The sequence below is a fragment of the Hippichthys cyanospilos genome, chromosome 21 (genome assembly GCF_059441005.1).
Source record: "Hippichthys cyanospilos isolate Australia breed blue-spotted pipefish chromosome 21, RoL_Hcya_1.0, whole genome shotgun sequence".
In the NCBI taxonomy this organism is placed as follows: domain Eukaryota; kingdom Metazoa; phylum Chordata; class Actinopteri; order Syngnathiformes; family Syngnathidae; genus Hippichthys; species Hippichthys cyanospilos.
The window spans coordinates 6,480,310-6,502,766 of NC_142389.1; the positions used below are offsets into that span (position 1 = coordinate 6,480,310).

Consider the following 22,457-nt stretch of genomic DNA (forward strand, 5'->3'; position numbering starts at 1 on the left):
ATACTTGCACCTCTTTTGATTTGATATTTCATACTGAATATGACATATGCAGAAGAAATACATGCCGTTCCATTAGATAACATATTGGCACAATAAACTATGCATCCATCTGCTATTCAAAGAAATAATAGTTTTGTGTTTTGCCTTGACCTCATGTGCCATAAATTTTGGATTATAAATCGATAGATTTTTCTGTTACTTTTAACCCAGCAGCTGTTACTCCGGTCCGGCTTGATTGCATTTTGTATTTTTGCAAGCCACCAGGGGGCTCACAGTAAACAAAGGGAAAGGGAAGAAGATGCTATCAAGTATAGATTTTGAGTTTAAATTGTTTGTTCACTCGCCAGGAGGGCACTTTGCAGTAGTAAATGCAGTAGGCGTGCTACTGTTGTGTCGGTGCAGTATTCTAACAATCCGAGTGTGTCGGTTATGGTGCTGCTCTTATTTCTGAACATGCGGGCAGGTTCAGTCTGAGTTGAAGGCATCATGTTGCTGTAACTAGGCAGTTTGGAAAAAAAAGTTTTAAATAAAAACAAAAATGTAAAAAAACATCCACGTCCCATCTTCCTGCATAAATATCTGATGCTACAACCTGCGGCTTACAGTGCTGTGTGGCCTGTGCGTGACCAAAATAAACTTTCTGTTGAATTTTTGTCGCTGCGGCTTATAGTCCGAAAAATACTGAATGCACTTTTATTTGTGACGATGTTTGGTGCTTGGATTTGTAAAGAGTGGGAAAGTGTGTTTTTGATGCGTGATTCGGCGCCTTTCTCTTGACCTAATCGCTCTCTTCCTCACGGACAAACAAACAGTGTTCGGCAATAACACTTGGATAAAATCTTTCCTGGCCTGCGGGCCTCCCCTCGACAAAAACTCGAGCGTCGAGTTGTCTCTTCTGGCTTTCTGGCTAATGTTTAAGCAAGCGCCTATTGATGAATTGACATAGTAATGAATGTGACTCATTGACACTTTGATAACACGCCACGGTGTTACATAAGACGTCGTACTCACATGACGGCGCATCCGTACGAGGCGGCTAACAGGCTAAACGCGTTGAAGCGGCGGCTGAAGTCAAAACATGGACGAGCACTTTGCAGTTTGCCCGGGCAAGTCTTCCTACTCGCTCTGGCTCTCTTTCACACACTCTGCATTTTATCCGGGGAAGCAGGGGCGGGGGAATTCCTCGTTCGCTCGCATACTCAAACCCTCCCTTTCGCTCTGTCTTGAACACCCTCCACCCACCCTCATCCTCACGCCTTCCTCCTCTTCTGTGGCGACCTTTATCTGTTTACTGTATTGCAAAGCGGAGTCAATCCGCCCCGACTAACTCCATTTCCTGTGGAAGAGCGTTACCTAACTTCCCCTTTTGCTCGATTCCTCCTTTTCTGGGGCCTTGCTCACGCGTGACCGCATCTCCTATTGATTTGGAGCTCGTCATTCACATTCGGAAGAGACCGCTTCTAATTGTCCCGATCGCGGAGCTGGATTAGTCTTGAAAGAAGAAAAGCAGCAAACTATCATACAAAAACACTTCAGTGTCATCGCACTCGTCTTACAAACACTGCTTTAACTCATTCAATGCCAGGGACGTCTTTTCGCGTTTTTTTTTTTAAACTGTTTCAGTGCCAAGCATTGAGAAGACAACAGCAGAGTTCCAGCCAATTTTTACGTATTTTTCAAGGCCGACAGAATATTGGATTGTATTACCGTGTGGACATTGATGGATTCCATTTTTAACCAAGAAAAAGAAAGGAAGATTTTACTTTATTTCGTTCTTTAGTAATCACTGTTTGAAAATTGGTCATTTGAGTGACATTGAGGTATGTAAAGATTTGTTTTCCGCACAACAGTAAGTTTGACACAAAAAGTTTTTTAGTGGCATCTAAGGCTGCACAATGAATCGAATTTTAATCGTGATTACGATATTGGCTGCCACGATTAATCAAGATGATCCTCAGCGATATTCAAATTGAATAACCCTAACCCTATAGGCAAATCGAGTATTTTGACATCTTACCACCAGGGGGCAATGTTTCCCACATGCTTGCATGACAATAGCACCTGCTTTACACCCTAACATATCATTTACTTGTATGAAATGATGAGTTTCTCACCTGATTCCTAATATATTCACTGCTAGCTGTCAATTGAGACCCATTTCAAAAAAATCCCAAAATGGAACAAATTCAATTTGAAATCACCGTAAGTGACATCGCTAACATTTGAGCTACGGAATGATAGCATTGTTAGCACTACTAAACTCTATTAGCTTCAATGTTAGCTTCCAACATTATCTCTAAGCTAAGACATAAAAATGACAATTTCAGCTTCTGGTGTTATCTTTTCACTCTAGCTTTAGATGTTAACTTTGGACAATATATACACTCCTAGATGTCAATTGAGACCCATTTAAAAAAAATCCCAAAATGGAATAAATTCAGTTTGAAATCACCGTAAATGACATTTTGATTGATAATTGATTAAAATTTGCTTCAAAATTAGCAGCTGAACTTTGCACCATAAAATATTTTCAACGCTATCGCTAACATTTGAGCTACGGAATGGTTAGCATTGTTAGCACTACAAAACTCTATTAGCTTCAACGTTAGCTTCCAACATTATCTCTAACCTAAGGCATAAAAAAGACAATTTTAGCTTCTGGTGTTATCTTTTCACTGCAGTAAGACCAATTTTTCCTTCTGATATTGTATTTTCCTTTCAACGTCTGATGTTAATTTTGTAAGTTGCCGCCAATGTTAGCATCTGAAGTTTGATTCTGAAGTTAGCTTTCAATGCTACTTCGCGTTTGCCATTAATGTTACCTCAAACATTAATGCTTGGGTGTGGTTTTTTTTTTCTTTTTAATTGGTTTACATTAAAAAAAACGTATGTTTAACTGCTCTTTTTCCAGTTGCTCATGTTTACGGCCCCTGCTATTGATTTTAGACTTCTCAAACGTTCGCTACACTCGCATTCAGAAAGAACCAGTCATAATCGTTCTAATCTGCTCACACTTGTGCTTCTGCTCGGGGAAAAAAGCTCAACAGGTTGATTTAGCTGACATGACGAATGCGGGGATGGAGGCGGGGGGCTATTGTTGCAATTTAACTTTGATCCGCGGGCCTTCGTCGTCTCATTTCGTGCAGTTAAGAGTTAAACTGTGCAGCGTAAAAAAAAAACAAAACACTAAAGGCGGTAATGAAATATTTCACCCATGCGTAGCGCTAATAGTTGGAGAGCGGTCAGTCCGAGCGGAAAGACAAGACGAGCACTTTAAAACCACGGCCGTTAAAAGCGCCAAAACCAACAACACATAGGATGGAAAAGTGACATCACTGCTTCATTTTGTTATAGTTAGAAGACATGTGTTTGGGGTCCGGATAGAGGAAACACACACACACTCACAAAATAAAATGATGTGGCTCACAGAGAATGAGATAAAACACGATAACTGTTCCCATAAAACATAGCTTCTCAATTATTTTGTGTAAATCCCCCCCCCCCCCCCCCCACACACACACACACACACACACACACACACACACGCCATGGTGACTACACTGTAGATTATCAATAGAAATTGTATAAGTATACCTAAATTTGTACCTTTTTTATCTTTAACAAAAGAAAAAAATCAACATATGTTAACTTTTTACAGTTCACAGATTAGTCTGAAACTGAAAAAAAAACAACAACAAAAAACAACTGACTTGTTTCATGCTGAAAAGACCAAACAAACAGAAAACAAAACAATAATAATAATCCATGTGAATTGATCAGGAAACTTAACTATCAACCATACACATATTTTAAGCATTTCAACATGCAGAAAAATGTATTAATAATCGTGCTGATTTCTTTTATAATTCACATTAATTATTCATGTGATTTAGATTTTTTTTTTAACAGCACTCTTGCGTCACTGTATCACCTAGTGGCGTGGGTGTGCAATTAGAATTAATACGGCTAAATCCAATCAATAATGTGACTTACAAAAATTGTTGTGAACAATGAGAGCGCCACTGCACCACCTAGTGGCATGGACAGAAAAAAAAATGTCGTTGACATCAATTTAAAAAGTTTAGAACTCCCGCGAGCTTTGACATGATTGCCGCTGCACCACCTAATGGTGTGGATGTGCAATTACACTTCACACAGCAAAATGTCTTTAATCAAGAATGTGATTTAAAAAAATATTGTTGGCACCAGTTTAAAGGTTTATAATGCCCGCACGCTCTGATAACGACAGTACTCCTGCACCACCTAGTGGCATGGATGCTCAACTACACTTAACATGGCAAAATGACTAATCAATGATGTGATTTCAAAAAAAGTGTTGTTTGTATCACTTTAAAACTGAAAACTCACTAGCACTGCCTAGTGGCGTGGATGTGCAATTACATTTCTCAACAGCAAACACAAAGTCTGTTCCCCAGCGTTATAAGCGACCCCCCTTGCATCGCAGTGCCCCACCTCCTTTGAGAAGAACTACAATAAAACAATAAGCGATGGCAAGCTGCATATTATATATTTAAAAAAATGGTTGTCCCTCAAAGTCAGCATTGACTCACAATAAACACGAAAGCGGAGGTACATTAGCGCTGCGCTGGAGCAGAATGAGCCTGGCGCGGTAGCAGCTGAGGTGGAAGGGTTCGTGAGCGAGTGAGTGAACGCGTGTGTGAGTAAGTGAGTGCATGTGTGAGAGAGGGCCGGCGGGGCGGAGCAACAGCTGGTGGCGCAGTCATGGGGCCCGTGATAACACGCCGCCGTCAAAAACCTGATGCAACTCGCGCTCGCCCGTGTGAAACCCGCAGCGGCCTTTTCGCAGCGCTTGTGGGATGCGGGATGGACACAAAAGTCTTTTTACGATTTGAAAAAATAGCGCTGCAGGACTATAAGGTGCACAGGATTACGAGAAATATTTTCAGGACATTTCTAGATGTGCGGAAATGGGTTATAAGGCGCACCATCATTATAAGGCATGAAGAAAAACAAAACAAACAAAGAAAAAAAAAACTAACCAGCAAACAAGTCATTTTTCAACTTCAATTTGACATCATACATAAGACGCACCTAATTATAAGCCTCACTGTTGATTTTTAGTGCTTTAAGCTCACTTGCGAAATGCTAATTACGACTTCAGGTTCCTGAATAAATACCAAGTTCTTCAACTTGAAAAAGTTTATTTTTAAGAAACAACAAGCATTTTTTTTTTTGTTACTAATCCCCCTTTCGAACAGTTTTTATTCTGTAAACGTGTGACGATCACACTTAAAATTTATTTGACTTCACAGCCAAAACGTCCGACAGAAACTGAAAGTACAATTTGGCCCACGATTAAAATGTGTCTGACACCTTGGATTAAAGGATTTTAAGTGGGCCTTTAGGCCAAAAATTATGGCATATCTGTACGGACCGTAAAGAATAAAATACAGACAATATAATGGGAACACTTGGTGTAATTTTGTATTTTTTTGTATTTACAGGCCAATAGAATGAGACCACTTGGTGGAATTTTCGATTTCTGTGTAAATCGTGCAAAAAAACGAGGTCCAAATCTCTCTTTTTTTCCCCCCACAAATTTTGATGATAACTCTATTTAAGAAAAACACAAAACAAACTTTAACAGCGTTTTTTATTTTTTTATTTCAACCTTAAAAACAGTGAATGTCAACGAAAAAAATCACTTATTACAATTTAAAAAATATAGCTGGGTTACGAGCCATTAGAATGGGAGAACTCGGTGGAATTTTCGATTTTTGTGCAAAAAAAAAAAAAGCTTTCACGGTGTAATATTCAGTATTATTCTATATTTCACAATTCAAAACAGTGAATTTCACAGAAAAAAAGTCTTATCAGGAACCCCTTATTTTGAACTCTGCAAATAAGTGCCTCATTTCATAACTGCCATCTAAAACGAAAAAAATACATTTTTAAACGCAAATATTGCGTGTGTGTGTGGCCTCCCTAAAATCTCTCAAATGTTGTGACCCACTATATAACAATACACACAGGCATATATTCTTTATCCTCTGAGAAAAACAACAAACATTACCGCATCTCACTGAGTCACTTGTGTCAACAAATATGCAAAATATGTCAAGTTGGGAAACACAACTCGATGTCATACACATTGACGGATAATAAGTGCACTTGTGTCGCACGTGTGCGCGGGGACGAAAATACACACTGTAGTAGGCCGAGTCATGTTAGGTGAAGGAGTGAAGGAAAACACGCGCGCGCACACACGATTGTGTATTTCCCCTAGTCAGGTCACATGACACGCAATCTTAGCCCGAGAATCACAAATGTAGTGGAAATAAAGGCGCTATGTCAAGCGTAGAGGAATGTCGTGTCGATGTGGTGAGTGCAGCGGCTATAAAAAGTCTACACACCCCTGCTCCGACGCCAGCTTGTGGTGATGAAAAATGGGACAGAGATCAATCTGTTAAAAAACAATTCATATGCGCACCTGATATTCAAAATATATTTTAGAGATGGGAATTAAAAATGAATAACTGAAAACATTTGACTCATTCGTTTACTGCAAAATGATTTTTTTTAATTGACCGAGGGGTAAAAATGATACATTGAAAAAAAATCAACTGACAAGCAATATTTTTAATTACATTTCACAATTCTGTGTATTGTGTAAATGTTGATTAAATTAGGGGCTAAATAAATGTCCATTTAATATGAGTGACTGAGAATATAAACTAAAAGAAATAAACTTAAATCAACTAAAACATTTTTGATGTAAAATCTAAAAATATAATTGAATGTATTTTTATTTGTGCTATTTACGCATGTAGAATGTTCAATTTTAGTTTCTGTGTTACCGGTAAATCCCTATTCAAAACTACTCAAATGGATATTTATTAAGGCTCCCATTTACTAAATATTTAATATGTGTCATTTTTTTTTAATTGTTACTACTGGTTACACATTTAAATGTTTATATTTTTCATATCAATTCAATGTTTTTGTTCAGGTGCTAATTAATTATGTTTAGTTTTCAATTCGATACTATTCATATTAAATAGATAATTTCATGAACATTCAAGATGTGTAATGAAATTCATTTTTATTAGCACTATTTACACTTTCAGAATGTTTGCATTTTTCATGGCTCAATATTTTTCTTTGGGCGTTAATTCACTTTTGTTTTCTGTTCAAATCTATTGATATTAAATGGATAATTATTAAGGGTCTTGTTTAATTAATATTTCATAATATTGCTTGCAATCTGTTGCCTCACTTTGTTTGATTAGTGGTTTATATATATGCATATATATATATATATATATATATATATATATATATATATATATATATATATGTATGTACACACACACTATATTTCATTATATTTGGAATATTTATGTATTTCAATATTACTGGCAGGGTTGTGTAGACTTTTTAGATCCCTTGTAGTAAATGACACGTTCATTCTCTGATTCATGTCTATAAACTTGATGACATATTCTCTAATTATGACGTTTACGATAGGATAATTACTTGACCTTTCATCCCCAGTTAAATCTGTATGTTCGCCTTTCTTCTTTCTTCTTTTTTTTCTGATCACGATATTGTAAAAACGTTGTTTGTAAGTATTGATCCTCCACGCTTATCTTTTTTGCCCTACTTGTATTTTTTTTCCCTATTTATATAATGTTGTTTTAGCGCAACGGGATGGGCCGCGCACCAAAGTCTATTATTATTATAATAACACACAAGAGCGCTATTATCGTAATGACAGTTGAGTCTAACGTTCCCAAAGTGACCCTGAACGTCTCACACGCGGAGTGACAAGAAAATGGCATTGTAGCGATATGTCATTAGCAGGAAATGGAATGCAAATGTAGCAGAATGGTGACAAAAATTGTGTACCGCGTGGATGTCAAGTGTGTTAGGATTGGGCTTTGGAAGCGCTGCGTTTATTCTTACGCTTGCATTGACGGGTAAAAACGAGGGTGTGTAGACTTTTGTGCTTGAGGGCCTCATTTGGTTCTGTGTGCAGAAGAATAAAATGTGCACAAGAGCGCAAGTTGAATGAGGGATTACACAATTACCCACCAAATACATGTATATTTTTTGTAAAAGATGTCAATATAATTTACATAATAATACCTTAAATGTGTACATGTTAATAGTGCAGTATTTAGGACATTATATTACAAAAGACAACAATTAAATCCATGTATCAATGATTACGTTATCGGGACAAAAAAAAATCATTTTAAATCATTCAAGATGGGAAATTATTCATTTCAAATTAAAATTACACCCAATTAAATATTAACAGATCAGATAAATTAAATGTAAAGATGTGTAAACCCCCAGTATTATAATAGACAACTTATGAAACATGTGGTTACTTGACTAATAATAATAATTACATTTTACACTTACTTTATCAATGTTTATTATATATTTTGTTGGCAGCTTGGCTACAATTTTTTAAAAGTGAAAAAAGTACATTTTAAGAAAAACAATTTTTTTTTTTTTAAATGACAAATTTCCAAATAATCAAAAATTTAATCAGATGAATGAAATGTAAAAATGCATTTGAAATCAATCAAAAATCATGACCGATTATTAAAATTGGTTGCTTGAATTATTATAATGACAAAGTTTGACATTCACTTTATTAAAGTTTATGAAATATTTAGTTGATTAATTTTAATGACATTAGTATAAAAAGAACTGACAAATTATTACTATTACGGTACCGATATACACCGATATATATATATATATATATATATATATATATATATATATATATATATATATATATATATATATATATATATATATATATATATATATATATATATATATATATATATATATTTCTAAAGTCGGGCAGATTATGGAGAGAGGTGGCCCATGATGCGGCCCCGGTTCCGCACTTTTCCTACCCCTGAGTCAAAGAAGGTCCAAAAGTGACTTAAAGGTTTTAAGACAGCAACATTTTGACCCTGAAACAGCTTATTTCTATTATTTCCTGTACATCAAACAACAAAAATGAATGACAAAATCGCACGAGTATATCCATTTTCCGACGGTGCTTATCACCTGTCCACATATTATGGGATGTCATGTAGTTGCGGCCCACCTATTTGACATGCAGAAAAGCTGCGGCGTTTAGTGCACGGGAAAAAAAAAAAAAAAACAACCTAAGTGAGTAACAGGATTATTACAGCTGGGCCCGAGTGGACAGGAGCCGGTTTACTTGCACTAGCCGCTCAAGTATTATGGGATGTCTAGTACTTACTTGGTGTTTGTTACACTGCTCTGCTTTCCTGTAAGTTCGATTTTTATTTTCTTGATAAATTTCACATGACGGAGTGGACATTTTAGAACACTTGGTGAGCGTTGTGTGCGTGTTTTCTTATTTACAAGTGAGCAAGATATCTTAATTAGCGACACGATTCTACGGTGCATAAATAAAAGTGACTATTACAATAAGCAGCGGGTGATGCGTATGTGTGGAGGGAAGCTTGTTTACTCACAGGTGAAAAATTATGAGATGATTATTACAAATTCAGTGTTACGCTGCGCCAAATTTCAGATTTTTTTGGGTGGGGGGGGCGGACTCTTGATTTTTCACTACGAGAAAGTGGACATTTTTGACTATAGTTTTGTATGCAATTAATTCAATTAATTTAGCTTTATTTTTTCAAATAACAATTGATATTTCGTAGCGACAGAGTGGACATTTTCGGCTAATGTTATCATTTTACGAGCACACTACAGAGCTGATATAAATAAAATATTTTTCACTTATTTCAAAATGACAGGGTGGACATTTTTGGCTGATATGATTTTATGAGCACACTTAGCAGATACCAAGCTGATATTAAATATTTTTCACTGATTGTAAAATGACAGAGTGGACATTTCTAGCTAATTTTAGCATTTTATGAGCACACCAAGCATATATATTTTAAAATATATATTTAAAAATATTTTTCACTTATTTCAAAATGACAGAGTGGACATTTTTGGTTAATGTTCGTATCCAAAGGATATTTTTTTTTTTCAATAATGATGCATATTTAAAATGACTGAGTGGAGATTATTGGCTACTACAGTATTATGAGTTCATGAGCACACTTAGAAGTTCCTAAGCTGATATAAATAAAATATATATTTTCACTTATTTCAAAATGACAGAGTGGACATTTTTGGCTAATGTTACTATCCAATGGATATATATTTTTTTTCCAATAAGAAAACATATTTAAAAATAACAGAGTGGACATTATTGGCTACTATTACGATTTTGTGATGGGTTTATGAGCACACTTAGATGTTCCTAAGCTGATATCAATAAAATATTTTCACTTATTACAAAATGACAGAGTGGACACGTTTGGCTAATATTTGTATCCGATTGAAAGATTAATTTTGTGTTTTTAAAATAAATGATCACATATTAAATCGCAATAAAAAAAACCCCGCAGTTATTGTCCTACATTCCACATATTTGAAAAAAGTCTGTTTACTTGCATGCATGCAGGCAGGCCGTGCAGGCCCGGGCTGCATGCACGCACCAAAACACACACACACACACACACTCACACACACGCACACAACACACAGGCCGCAAGGAAATCCTGCTCTCACTCGAACTTCAAAAAAGAAAAAGAAAAAGAAAAAAGCGAAGCGGCAAACGAGAAGACATCCAAGTGGATTCAAAGTGTCAGCTGAAAGTGACAGCTGTGTGAAATGACAGCTGAGGCCTCCTGCACAACTTTGCACGCACTCGCGTAGTCATTGGCCCTATTGTAAATGTTATTTAAAAAAAAAAAAAACATATTTGGAAGACGAGGCCCCCTAAGAGCCCCCCATCGGTCTTCCGTAGCAGTCAGTGGCGATAACGACCCCCTGCTGGCTACTGTCGGTGCAGTTTGGTAGTTATGACGTTGGATTTAATTCTAGTGGAAAACTTTGAGCCAGGCTCACTATGTCGAGACGCACCGCTCCCTTTTTCTCTCCCCCCTCCCTCCGCCTGCCCCTTTCCACGCACACGACAAGCTAGTCCCGGAACGAAGATACGCAGAGAACAACGCCGTTAAATATGAAATAGTGATTTTTTTAAAGGAGAACGTTAGCTACTCGCTGCAAGGAGAAGCTTTAGTTAGCTTGCACTCACCGTCCGGCTAATGTCAAACCGGCTGACTCCGCGGGTGAAAATAGGGCAATGGAGGCCGCTCCGGTCGTCCGCGGCTGCCAGTCAGTCTTCGCTCATGTTTCTCCGGCGAGGCAACTTCAAATGAGGCGAGAAAAAAAACTAGCGCCCCTGTACATTCTACGCTACAGTCGCAAAATGGTGAATGGAGACCCCGAAGCCTTGACAACCAACGCGCTAGGCCAATGGCGACTCGCTGATGGGTACAGTAGCCAATGAGAGTGTGGGGAGATGAGCGAGGGGCGGGAGAAAGCCGGAAAGGAAATTTGATTGACGGGGCAAAGAGCCCAATGGCGATGTGGGAAAACACAGAACAGCTGTTGGGAGACGAACAGACGCGGGCCAATCGAGTGCTTTTGTGGGCGTGACTATACGGAAGTGGCGTATTTTAGTCACGATTTAGCTTTTTTTTAACTCATATTTTTTTCCTTAATACAGCTAAAGCGGTAATAGACCTTAAAAATACGATAAGACTGACATTTTTAAACAGTTGCAATATGCTCAAAAAGTAAAGATACTTGAACTAAAATGCCAATCAATCAATCAATCAAATTTTATTTATATAGCCCTAAATCACCGAAGTCTCAAAGGGCTTCACAGAATGAAAAGAGGTCATACAGAGACATCTTTTCAATGTAAGGTACACAACAGCATCCCCTGTCAAAGCTCCCAGAAGGGGAAGGAAAAACTCAAAAACCCCAATTTGGGGAAAATCAGAAACCTCCAGAAGGGACCACAGGTGGGAGGAGCCCCCTTCCAGGCCCACAGGTTGAAGTGGATGCTGCATGTACCGAACACAGAAACAATATAAATTACAGAAAACATATTGTGCTATATAGTGCAGTGATGTCTTGACAGCAGGCAAAGCCATTGGGCAGGAACCATCCTGCATTCCAGCCAGGTGGACCGCAGACGGCTAGACTCCTAACCCGTGATGGTCGACCAGCGCAGGACCCAATGGAGGCGGTCAAGTCAACCCTCACCATCTAGCTAGCCCCCTCTCCCGGCCGGAAGAGGGGGGCAGGAAAAAAGAAGAAGGCTGCAGACAGGCTAATTTAACTAAATGCTTTTGAGTATAGATGTGTTTTTAGTCGGGATTTAAAGATGCGTTAGTTTTTTTTTTTTTTTTTAAATCTCGTTTCCTTCAAATTCGAACAAATAGTCACAGGTTGAATTGAGCGAAAATTTACAACATGACTCTTGACACTTTCTCTTTCCTTGTCCCGCCCTCGCACTCTCTCAACCAATCGAAATTGTTCAAAACCCCCAGCTTCCGTGGAGTTCCGCCCTCCCGCCCAATCGGCGCACACGCTCGGACTGGCATACGTCACCGCCGTCTCGCTCTATTGGACAACGGCACAGAGGAGCGCGAGCCAATGGGGGAATGTGACGGTGAGGTCATGAGAAGCTTGTTGCCATCAGCTCCGCCAAACGGGAAAAGCCCGTAGAGTAAAGTGCTCCAAGGCTTAAATTAAACTTCATTTTAAGACTCTCAGGAATCACGCACGAACTACATTTAAACGCGTGCGTGACAAGTTGTATACGACAACACTTGTGTTTATATATATGTACACAAAAGGGTGTTGCTATAGCTAACAAACGGCAATCCCAAATTAGCAGACGACGGTTGCATTGCAGTCGTCTGGTACGCGCACCCAAACACGCACAAGGGTTCAAACGGCGTTACGTAACAGCCCGGGGGCGCGCACGCACACGTGCGTAACTGCAGGTGTTTGTCAATGTGCACCAAGGCAATCGTTATTTATCTATTCAGTATAATTATTTAATCGTAGTCGATACGAATTGTACAGTAGTTGTCAACAACGCCCGCTTGCAGTGAGATATTTTGCCCACCAGGTGACGCCATCGCACCGATAAAACGCGGAGCGAAATGACAAAAACAAAAGAGGACTATTCGGAAAAAATGTTTTTTTTTATTGCACAAACAAACTTCCAAAAAAAAAAAGACAAAAACACACATTCAATCATGTAATTTACTGGGCTTTCTGTATTTGTTAATACTTAAAAGTAGAAGCCACAGTGTGAGATTTTTAATATTTGTGAATTATTTACTTAAAGTATGATTTTGTGTGAGTTTTTCAGGCGTATGAGTATTTTCAAGGGAGAGGCATTTTTCTCGTTTCATTTATTTAGTGTTGACATGATAATTTTTTGGGGGGGACTCACTTCTATGTGAGTTTTTCTTCTTGTGCATGAGTTTTTTGGGGGTTTGTGAGTTTTTTGTTGCATGTGAGAGACTGAAATGTTTTTTTTGGTCATGATTTACGTGACTGTTCGTGTAAGAGATTTTGATTGTGAAGTATTTACTTAAAGTGTGTTTTGTGTGAGTCTATCAGGTGTCTGTGAAAGTGAATTTTTTTGTGCGAGAGGCATTTTTCTTAGTTCTTGATTAATTTTTCTTGATTTACGAGACAGTTTTCGGTTAGTGCGAGATATATTAATCGTGAAATATTTATTTACATTTTTTTTGCACGAGTTTTACAGGTGCATGAGAATTCTTTTGTGAGAGGCACTTTTCTTGTAACCTTTTTCTTGATTTCCAAGTTTTCTATTAATGTGAGAGATTTTTATTGTTCACTAAATATTTTTTAAGTGTGATTTCTTTTTTGTTTAGATTAAGAGTTTTTTTGTGAGAGGTATATTTCTCGTGTGAGCAAAACCGTTTTTTTTTGGGTGTTGTGTAAGATGTGAATGTTATTTTTGCATTCCAGCATGGGCCCCTAACAATGTGTGATAATTAGCCGTTTTGTGATCTGCTTTCTGTCTTGGTGCCTCCCCACCAGGATCCTCAGCGACCCCTTACCGCCCTCCGCTTGGTGACCCCTGACCCCATCCCTCAGCCAGACAACAGGGCCTCTCAGTTGGAGGCCAAACAGGCCGTCAATCACATTCTGGCGGACGCTTCAAAAGCAACAACTAAAAATGTGATGGTAATAAACAAGACTGCTTTCAAATGACAACGTAGTAACATGGGCAATCATTTCACAAATACACAACACAAAAACAGCCAACTTAGCCAAAACGTTGTGATCTGACGTTGTTAGCTAAAGCTACATTTGCGCTAACAGTCCAGCTCAGGCTTACATCCATGTCAGTGGTTCTTTCTTTGGAATTTTATTGGCTGAGAATCCCCGTGGGGTTGGTGATGTTAATCAGTCCACTGTGACGTCACAGTCGCGTATTAGTGCATTATTATGACTACAACAAACGCATGTCAAGTGAGCTGTTCAGAACTGCAATACTTAAAACGGCCACCAAGCGGAGCCAGAGTTACAGTGTGACAGGAGAAGCATACAGTAACCTCCAAAAAGCGCTACATGAAGCGCCTCGACGCATTTTAACATAGTTTCTGTGGATGGCACATGATGCTACTACTTGAAGCAAAATAAAATATATTTAAAAAAAAACAAATTACTGCATTGATTTCAGTGAATAACTGAAAACGGGGTACAATCCTATATAGACATATTTTTACATATTTGTATCTTTCTACCATTTTTTTCAGGTTTTTGGCGATAGGAGTGCCTAAAAATGGCTGGTACGATTTGAATTAAATACTAATCTATATTTTTAGGTACATAGGTACTAGAACATTTGATGAGTATAGGTAATTAAATACAAAAGAAATCAATTACTTTAGTACCTAACGTATTTTGATACTTTATATAAAATATTTTATTTCAGTTAGTTAATTCAGGGATTGAATGTCTAGTCTTTGTAGAAAAACAACGTAAAAATGTGTTAAAAAAGAACGCTGATAACGAGTAATTTGGGGAATTTGAATTGTAAAACAAATGGAAAGCACAATTTCAACCATTTCCTGAGAATAGGAAGAAAAAAAAAACAATCTAACCTCCGTCTTGGCGGCTTTTTTCAAAAGACGTCAAATAAAGGTTTTTGCATCCCCGGCAGTCGAAGGTGGACAAAATGTGATAAAAGACACACACAAAAGATTTCCAATTTGTTCCAAGATTCCCTTGTGCCATAACACAAAGTAAGAAGGTCTGCTTGACAAAAAAAAAAAAAAAAAAAACACACAAAAATGGAAAACTATCACATTATGTAAATGACTGACGTGCGCCAGAGCAGGAAATTACAAACAAACCGTCACAATATTTTAAACATTTATTTCTATCATATACTTTTAAGCCACGGTACTATTTAAAAAAATATCTAAAACTGAAAATGAAATTTGTCTGGACTTAGCAAATAAATGCCCCTAAAAAATACCTGTGATGCCAAAATGAAACACAGAAAACAGTAACTCCTGTTTTACCTTTTTTTTAATGAACCCTGATTATTGTTTTAATTACACTTGATGTACACAAAAAAAACATAAAGCGGTCGCCCCCCCTCCACAAAGCCGCCAATCATCTTGACTGACAGCTGAAGAGACACCCACGGGTGGAATAACACACATTACAATGTTATTTTTTTTTAAACACATTTACCTTACAGAAGCCTCCAAAAATGAAAACAAATATATATATACAAACACACATTAATAAAAGTAATACAAAAAAAAGAAATACATTTCCTGGGTTACACATGGTAAAAAAAAGAAGTCAAAAATAAAAAAAAAGGTCCACTAGAAAGAAAGAGTGCAAATTTGATTAAAAAAAAGGAAAAAAAACAAAACAAACAAAAAAACATAATAAAAGCATCTGAGAAAGATAATGAATGAAAAAAGCTGGTTAATATTACGATACAATATTATTACAATCGTAACTGTAATATATGCATGAAGGGGGATGAAGGGGATAAAGTTGTTGTGATGTTTTCTTGAGCAGAAAAGTAGCGCGAACTGCTACTTTCCAAAAATTGACCAGGTTTCACCCATTTTTGTTTCGTTTTTCAAATCATATTCAAGAGAGAAAGTAGTGCATTCTCTGGCCAAGACGATGACAAAAAATGTGCAAGACCGCAGCTGCTTTGGACGTGGAACTCTGGAAACCAACACGCAACACACACGGGAACGTACACAATAAGCGAGTCATTCTATGGGAAGTCCCGCGCTCTCCGCTCTCCGCTGAGGTTTAGTGGTGTCATTTCCTGTCTGTGTGTGTATGCGTAAGTGGAAAGGGTGTGTGCCGTTTCTATGGCCATGTCTGCCGTGTCATTTAACATTGACGGCTGCGCCAAGGCCAAATGAAGCTTCATGAAGCACCTTGTGATTTTTGACTCCCCTAGGTGGCACTCTAGAGTCAATGGAAATTCCATATATATATATGTTCAGACACACACATATGTGTATGTATGTACATCATGAAGCTTCACCCCCTCCTGCCAATCAGAGCTTGGGATCCGCCATTTTGTATGCTTTCATATTCAAGTTGGGCCTAGCTGCTATTTATCAATAAAAATCTAAACTTTATCGGCGGCACGAGAAGGCAAAGGCGTGGTAATACATTGGGCGTGATATAGAATATATATATATATATATTTATAATGTATTATGTATTCATATGTACACGTATATCTTCAGCATGAAAAATAAGTTTTAGTTTCCCGATTTGTATCAAACAACCGTATTGAAATATAATATTTGGATTTTTTTTTTGACTAAAATATATATATAGTGTGTAATTTGAGGTTAAAAACAGAAGGCAAGTTGGTACGTGGTGCTTTAAAAGGCACGCTTGTTTGAATTTGAATTGGAAATATACTTTTTTTTTTGACTCCAGAAAAATAAGCTCTCTGCCTGAGTTTTGCTTTTTGACATTCGTGGCAGCAGCGCTCCTCGAAAAACCACGTTCATCAGCCGGCCGCGCTCGTTGCCAATTAAAAAAAAAAAAAAGAGCAAGAAAGAAAGAAAGAAAGAAGGAAAGAAAGAAATGTTTCGGCTTGGTGGCAAAATGCCTTAAAAACACTGCGACACGCTAAGCCGGGAGTCTTTGGAAAACGACGGGAATGACGACAGGCTTCGCCAAAGCTCCAAAAAAAAGTTTCTTCGAAAGGGACAAAATGTCCGCCGCGGCGAGTTGGATTCGTTTGCTGAAAACGCATAAAACATCCCCCGGGACCGGGAAAAAGCAATTCCATAAAGTCCGGAATGTTCCCTCTTCAGTCTGGAAGCCATCTTGAAAATGGCCGCCATTGCGAGGCACTTTTGTCAAGTCAACAAAATGGAACGAAATGGGAGTCCGTCGAATCCGATCATGTTCGCCGTTCATCTTTCACCGCCGGAAAAGTCCAAACTGGTTGTCCTCAAAGGAGTGTGTGACGTTTTGAACTGACCCCCCCCCCCCCCCCCCCCCCAAAAAAAAGTAGCCACAATATTGATATAACATGCTAACAAAATCCCAATTTGTGACCAATAAATCGTAAAAAGACTGTTTTTCAAGGTTATCCGACTAGTGAATGAATCAGAGGTATCGGTACTCTCGATATAGTTCGATACTTGTAATGGCTGCTCTTGGTGCAGTTTCATTTCCGTTAGGGCTGCACAATTAATTGAATTTGAATTTTAAGTAAGGCGATATTAACATTTAAAAAGCAGGCTACCTACACGCCAAATCAAGCACATTGTCATCCTGCCACCAGGGGGCAGTGTTTCACACATGTTTGCATGACAAAAGCCTCCGCTTTTTTTTCACCCTAGTATATCATTTACCAGTGTGAAATGGTGTTTTCATTATTATTTACTGTATTTATTTTAATTTATTCATTTTATTTGTAAGCTTCAAGCCTCGAAGCCTTGTTTAAATACAGCTTATTTAAAAAAAAAAAAAAGGCAGTAAATCGACGTGTTTGACCAAACACGATGAATAATCGTGATTAATAATCGTTATTTCAATATCGTGATTATTATTTTGGACATAATCGTGCAGCCCTAAATCCGGTATGAAAAAATTTGTTTTGAAAATTTAAAGAAAATTATACATGGAATATACAAGGATTTCTTCAAAATAATCTGTCAATAGTTTGTATTTTTGGGGGAGTTGTCTAGCTAAAATACGAATGGTATAGGTGCTTGGTATCGGTGACTACTGAAAAAAAATATTGAATATCTCTAGAACAGGGGTCTCAAACTCATTTTTTTTGCGGAGCCACAATAGTTCTAGTTTCTCTCAGAGGGCTGGTATGAAAATTCCACCAAAACTCATGTAAAATTTTGTCCTGTAACTAGGAGAAGAGTGAACATTCGTAAGTATTTTTTTTTTAAATACATTGTAAGTAGGGTAAAAAAAAATGATATTCTTCAGCGGTGATGGCAAAAAAAAAAAAAGGGGTCATTTTTCTTCCAATGAGTCAGCAGGATGAAAAATTTAAATCCTAGTGACTGGAATCAATTCTCTGAAGAATTTAGTAAGGTTTTATACGGCATCATAAAAAAAGCACTAAAAATCGTGGTTTCCAAGAAACCCTCATTCCCGCATGACCACAAATTAAGTATGTGGCAAAAAACTACAAATGATAAAAAAAAAAAAAAAAAAAGATTATCATTCCTGGATAGCTAAGTAAGCAAACAATTTGGGCGGGCCGGTCTTGTTTGAAAGTTATATAAATATATACCGTGATTTTATTGGTCCGGCCCACGTGAATATATTCCTCCATGCGGCCCGCAAGCTAAAACGAGTTTGACACCCCCGGTCTATACTGTGGCCACAATAGAAAAAAAAAAAGCATGTTCCCAAATGATTATTCTGTAACCTGGGGGGGGTCTCAGCAGCTGGCGTTCTCCAGGGACAACTGGGCCGTGGCCCTCTGCAGCTCGGAGCTGGCCCGGCGCTGGGTGGGCGGCGGGGGCATCATCAAGCCCAAAATCAGGCCCCGCCCCGCCCCGTCGTCCCTGTCCTCCGCCTCGTGGCGTCCCTCGGCCCTCACCTTCTTGTCCTCGGCCTCGCCCCGCTCGCCGTCCGCCTCCATCTTCTGGTCCTCGCTCCAGCGCCGCTTGAAGCGCAGCTTGAGCGGGATGCAGCGGGTGCCGCCGGGGCTGACGGGGGCCGCCGGCGCCGGCTCCGTCTTCAGGCCGAGCAGCGGGAACGGCGAGTGGCCGGCGCCGAGGGGCGGAGTGGCCGGAGTCTTGAAGACTTCCTCGTCGTCGTCGTCGGGGTCGTCGTCCGGGTGGGGGGGCGGCCGCGGGCTCCCGTCGGACTTGGAATGATTGCGGAGCTGACGATGGGACGCGGGCGCGAAGATGTCGTCGTCTTCGGGGTTGGCCTCGTCTTCCTCGCTGATGTCGGTCACTTCCACTTCCTCCTCGGACTCGATGTCGGATATGGGCTCCACCTGGGGGGGGGGGGGGGGGGGGCATTGTTAGTTACTAACATGAGCTGGACAGCTATGCTAATTTCCATCAGCATGTCAATGGCATTTCTCATCTATGTTAGCATTAAGCTAACAGACCTTATGGAGAAATTTACAGTACGATTCAGTTGAACATTTTGAGTCAATTAGGGCTGGAATTAATCATGATAGTAAAATAAATGATGAATTAGAATAAACATTTTAATTTAGACCTTTTTATTCAAAAATCGGATATTATTTCAAATTGATAATGCAGAAAGAATGATGATGCAAAAGCAACTGTATAGTTTCCTGCAGAATGACAAAGATAAAAAATATTTACTGAATCAGAAATTCTAAGGATATGGACAAGGAAAAAACAAAACTAAACAAAAACAAACGGGTTGACACGAAGGCACTTCACAGGGTATGTTAGATTTTAACAGTTCCTGGAGGCCTGGAATTTAAAACTCATTTCACTGCAAAAACATATTCCTATGCGTTTTTCAATAGGGCTATATTAATATTTTTTTCCCCCCATTTGTAATGTTTAGGCTGATTTTTTTTATTTTACACCAATACATCATGGAACAAAAAGGTTGATGCACGGATCCAAATGATGAATCATATCAGTAAGTAATGAATTTCAAATGGGAGTGAGAGCAGAAAGTAGAGTTCGAGCAAGAGTCCGGTCCCAGGTCTCACCTTGATCTTGGGCGCCGCGGCGAACAAGGAGGACTGCCCGGCGGCGGAGGACGAGGAGGCCGCCGCCGAGCTTCCCGCTTCCCTCTGCTTGCGTCCGAGGGGCGGCGGCTGCAGCTTGAACTTGAAGGCCTCCTCGCCGGCGGCGGGCTGCCCTCCCAGCGAATGGGAGAGCGCCAGGGGAGGGGCGTGCAGGTGGTGGTGGTGGGCCGGCTTCTCCGGGGTGGGGCGGTGGGGCTGCGGGATGACGATGTTGGGGTAGTGGAGGAAGGCGCGCGGGCTGAGGTGGTAGTTGTAGACGGACTGCGTGTGGGCCTGAAGGTAGTGCTTCATGTCCTCCGGGTTGAAGGAGAAGTGAGAGCCCATCATGGGGGAGGGGAGGGACGGGGAAGGGGTGTAAGGCAGGTGCGGGGTGGGGGTCATGGAAAGGGCCGGGGACAGGGTCGGGGCCAGCAGGCCGCCGGGCCCCGGCAGGGGGGACACGGGGAAGGGGGACAGCGGCTCCGGGTGGACCCTGTGGGGTCTGGGGGGGGCGGCGCCGTAGAGCCGGAAGAGCGACTCGTGAGGCAGGCGGGGCGGGAGGAGACCCCTGAAGGCCCTCTCGGGCCCCAGGCCTCGCTCCTCCGCCCCCACCGCCTCCTCCAGCTCCGAGTTGGTGGAGGTGCCGTCGCTGCAGTCGCTGACGGAACCGCGGGCCATGCGCCGAGCCACGCTGCTGAACACGCCCGGGCTGCGGAGCTCCTCGCTGGACGAAAGCACGTCCGACGGCGTGGAGGGCGGGAAGCGGAAGTGGGTGCCCCCGGTGGGCACCGGCGGGGCGCTCTGCGGCACGCCGCGACCTGCGGCGGAGACAATCGGACGCGACGATGAGCAAAGCGGGACCGCTTAGATCCACACCGTCCTTCACTGCTGTTGTGTTTCGAATCATTTTCTGGAACGCGCCATCAAACTAAATCATTAGCAACAAACCATGTGAGGTTTTGGCTGCGCGTACTAAACTTGACTTGTTTGGGGATTTGTGGGCGAGAAGAAGATAAATAATACCACAAGCGTCGCATCAACGCATCCGACGCCAAGACGGGGATCGCTTGCTGGAAGCAAAAAGCAATAAAAACCCCACGAGGGGCGAAAACCACTCAACGATTCATTTATTTGTTTTTTTATAACAATCTCCATTGCCCATTCCATTTCTCTTCTTTGCTTAGGAAAAACTCAATGACGTCGCTTAACGTGTTTTTGGTTGTTGTCGTTTTGAAATCGCCTTAATTTCCACGTAAACATATATTGGGGTGCAACCATTCATAAAAACATTAAAAATCAAAAGAAACAATAATCTCGCTAACCAATGAATCCCCTGGAAATCTAAACTGGTCTAAAACCTCACTTTCAGCATCCCAAAAGTAAATAATCACATTTTCATATAATAAACAAGATACATACATAAATACGATATTTATAAATGCCATATTATATGCCGTATAATATTTTAAGCAATTTTGTGACCTGTTAGGGACCAAAACAATTAAAAAAAAAAAACATTGACTTTAGTTGCAACCCTAATATATATATATATATATATATATATATATATATATATATATATATATATATGTATATGTATGTGTGTGTGTGTGTGTGTGTATATATATACCGCTTTTTTAATTTTTCAAGTGTATTTCAAAAGGTCTAAACCTTTCCTTCAAAAAATGGCGGTCGAGGACGGGGGTCTGGAACATATCCCCCCCCCCCCCAGCAGCGGTGCTCACTGTAAACAAGACAAAAGGAGTAATTCCCGACAATTTGCCCCCCTTGCCACAATTTGGAGAAAATGGGTCCAAGATGGGTGCCCCTACTCTCAGCCCCTAACCCCCTTTGAATCTCCCCTCCCTCCCACCCCCCCCGCTACTCTGACGCGCCTTTCCAGCAAGACTGTGGCACTGCAATAAATTTTTGGCCTGCGTGCACATGCCAGAATTAAATACTGGAAAAGTTGCTCCCTCTGCCATTACAAACATGGGCTGGGCTCCTCTCCTTCCCCCAATTCACTGCCACTGTGTGCGCGTGTGCGTAACAATCGGCGCAGACTGACGTGGGCACGCGCGTGTGCATGTAACATCCCAACACGCGTGGGCCACATCACACACACTATAATTAAAGTATCGTGCCGCACTTAAGTCAGCTCCATATGGGCCCTGTTTACACTGGAACAGAACACACAGAGACCACTTGAGGGGGGGGTGCACGGAGGGAGTGCGTGGGTGAGGTTGTCATGATGACATGATGACATCACCACATGATTTATTGA

At 40.1% G+C, this 22,457-nt stretch overlaps 2 protein-coding genes across 4 annotated transcripts in view; both read right to left on the reverse strand.

Moving 5' to 3' along the window:
• cica (capicua transcriptional repressor a) overlaps positions 1–11,311 on the reverse strand; it is a 38,281-nt gene extending 26,970 nt beyond the window's left edge. For 2 of the 3 annotated variants that reach the window (XM_088404409.1, XM_088404407.1), the window contains exon 1: positions 11,165–11,311. The gene's annotated coding sequence lies outside the window, so the exon portion shown is untranslated. Of the gene's footprint in view, positions 1–1,011; positions 1,131–11,164 lie in introns of those variants that run through there. The other variant, XM_088404408.1, reaches the window with a different exon arrangement.
• A 6,174-nt stretch (positions 11,312–17,485) lies between these two features.
• The window catches only part of erf (Ets2 repressor factor), a 34,247-nt gene continuing 29,275 nt past the window's right edge, over positions 17,486–22,457 (reverse strand). Inside the window, exons 4-5 of the mRNA XM_088404971.1 lie at positions 20,156–20,991; positions 17,486–19,453 (exon numbers count right to left, since the gene is read on the reverse strand). Coding sequence (XP_088261097.1) covers positions 18,887–19,453; positions 20,156–20,991 — 1,403 coding nt within the window. The 3' untranslated portion in view covers positions 17,486–18,886. The remainder of the gene's footprint in view (positions 19,454–20,155; positions 20,992–22,457) is intronic.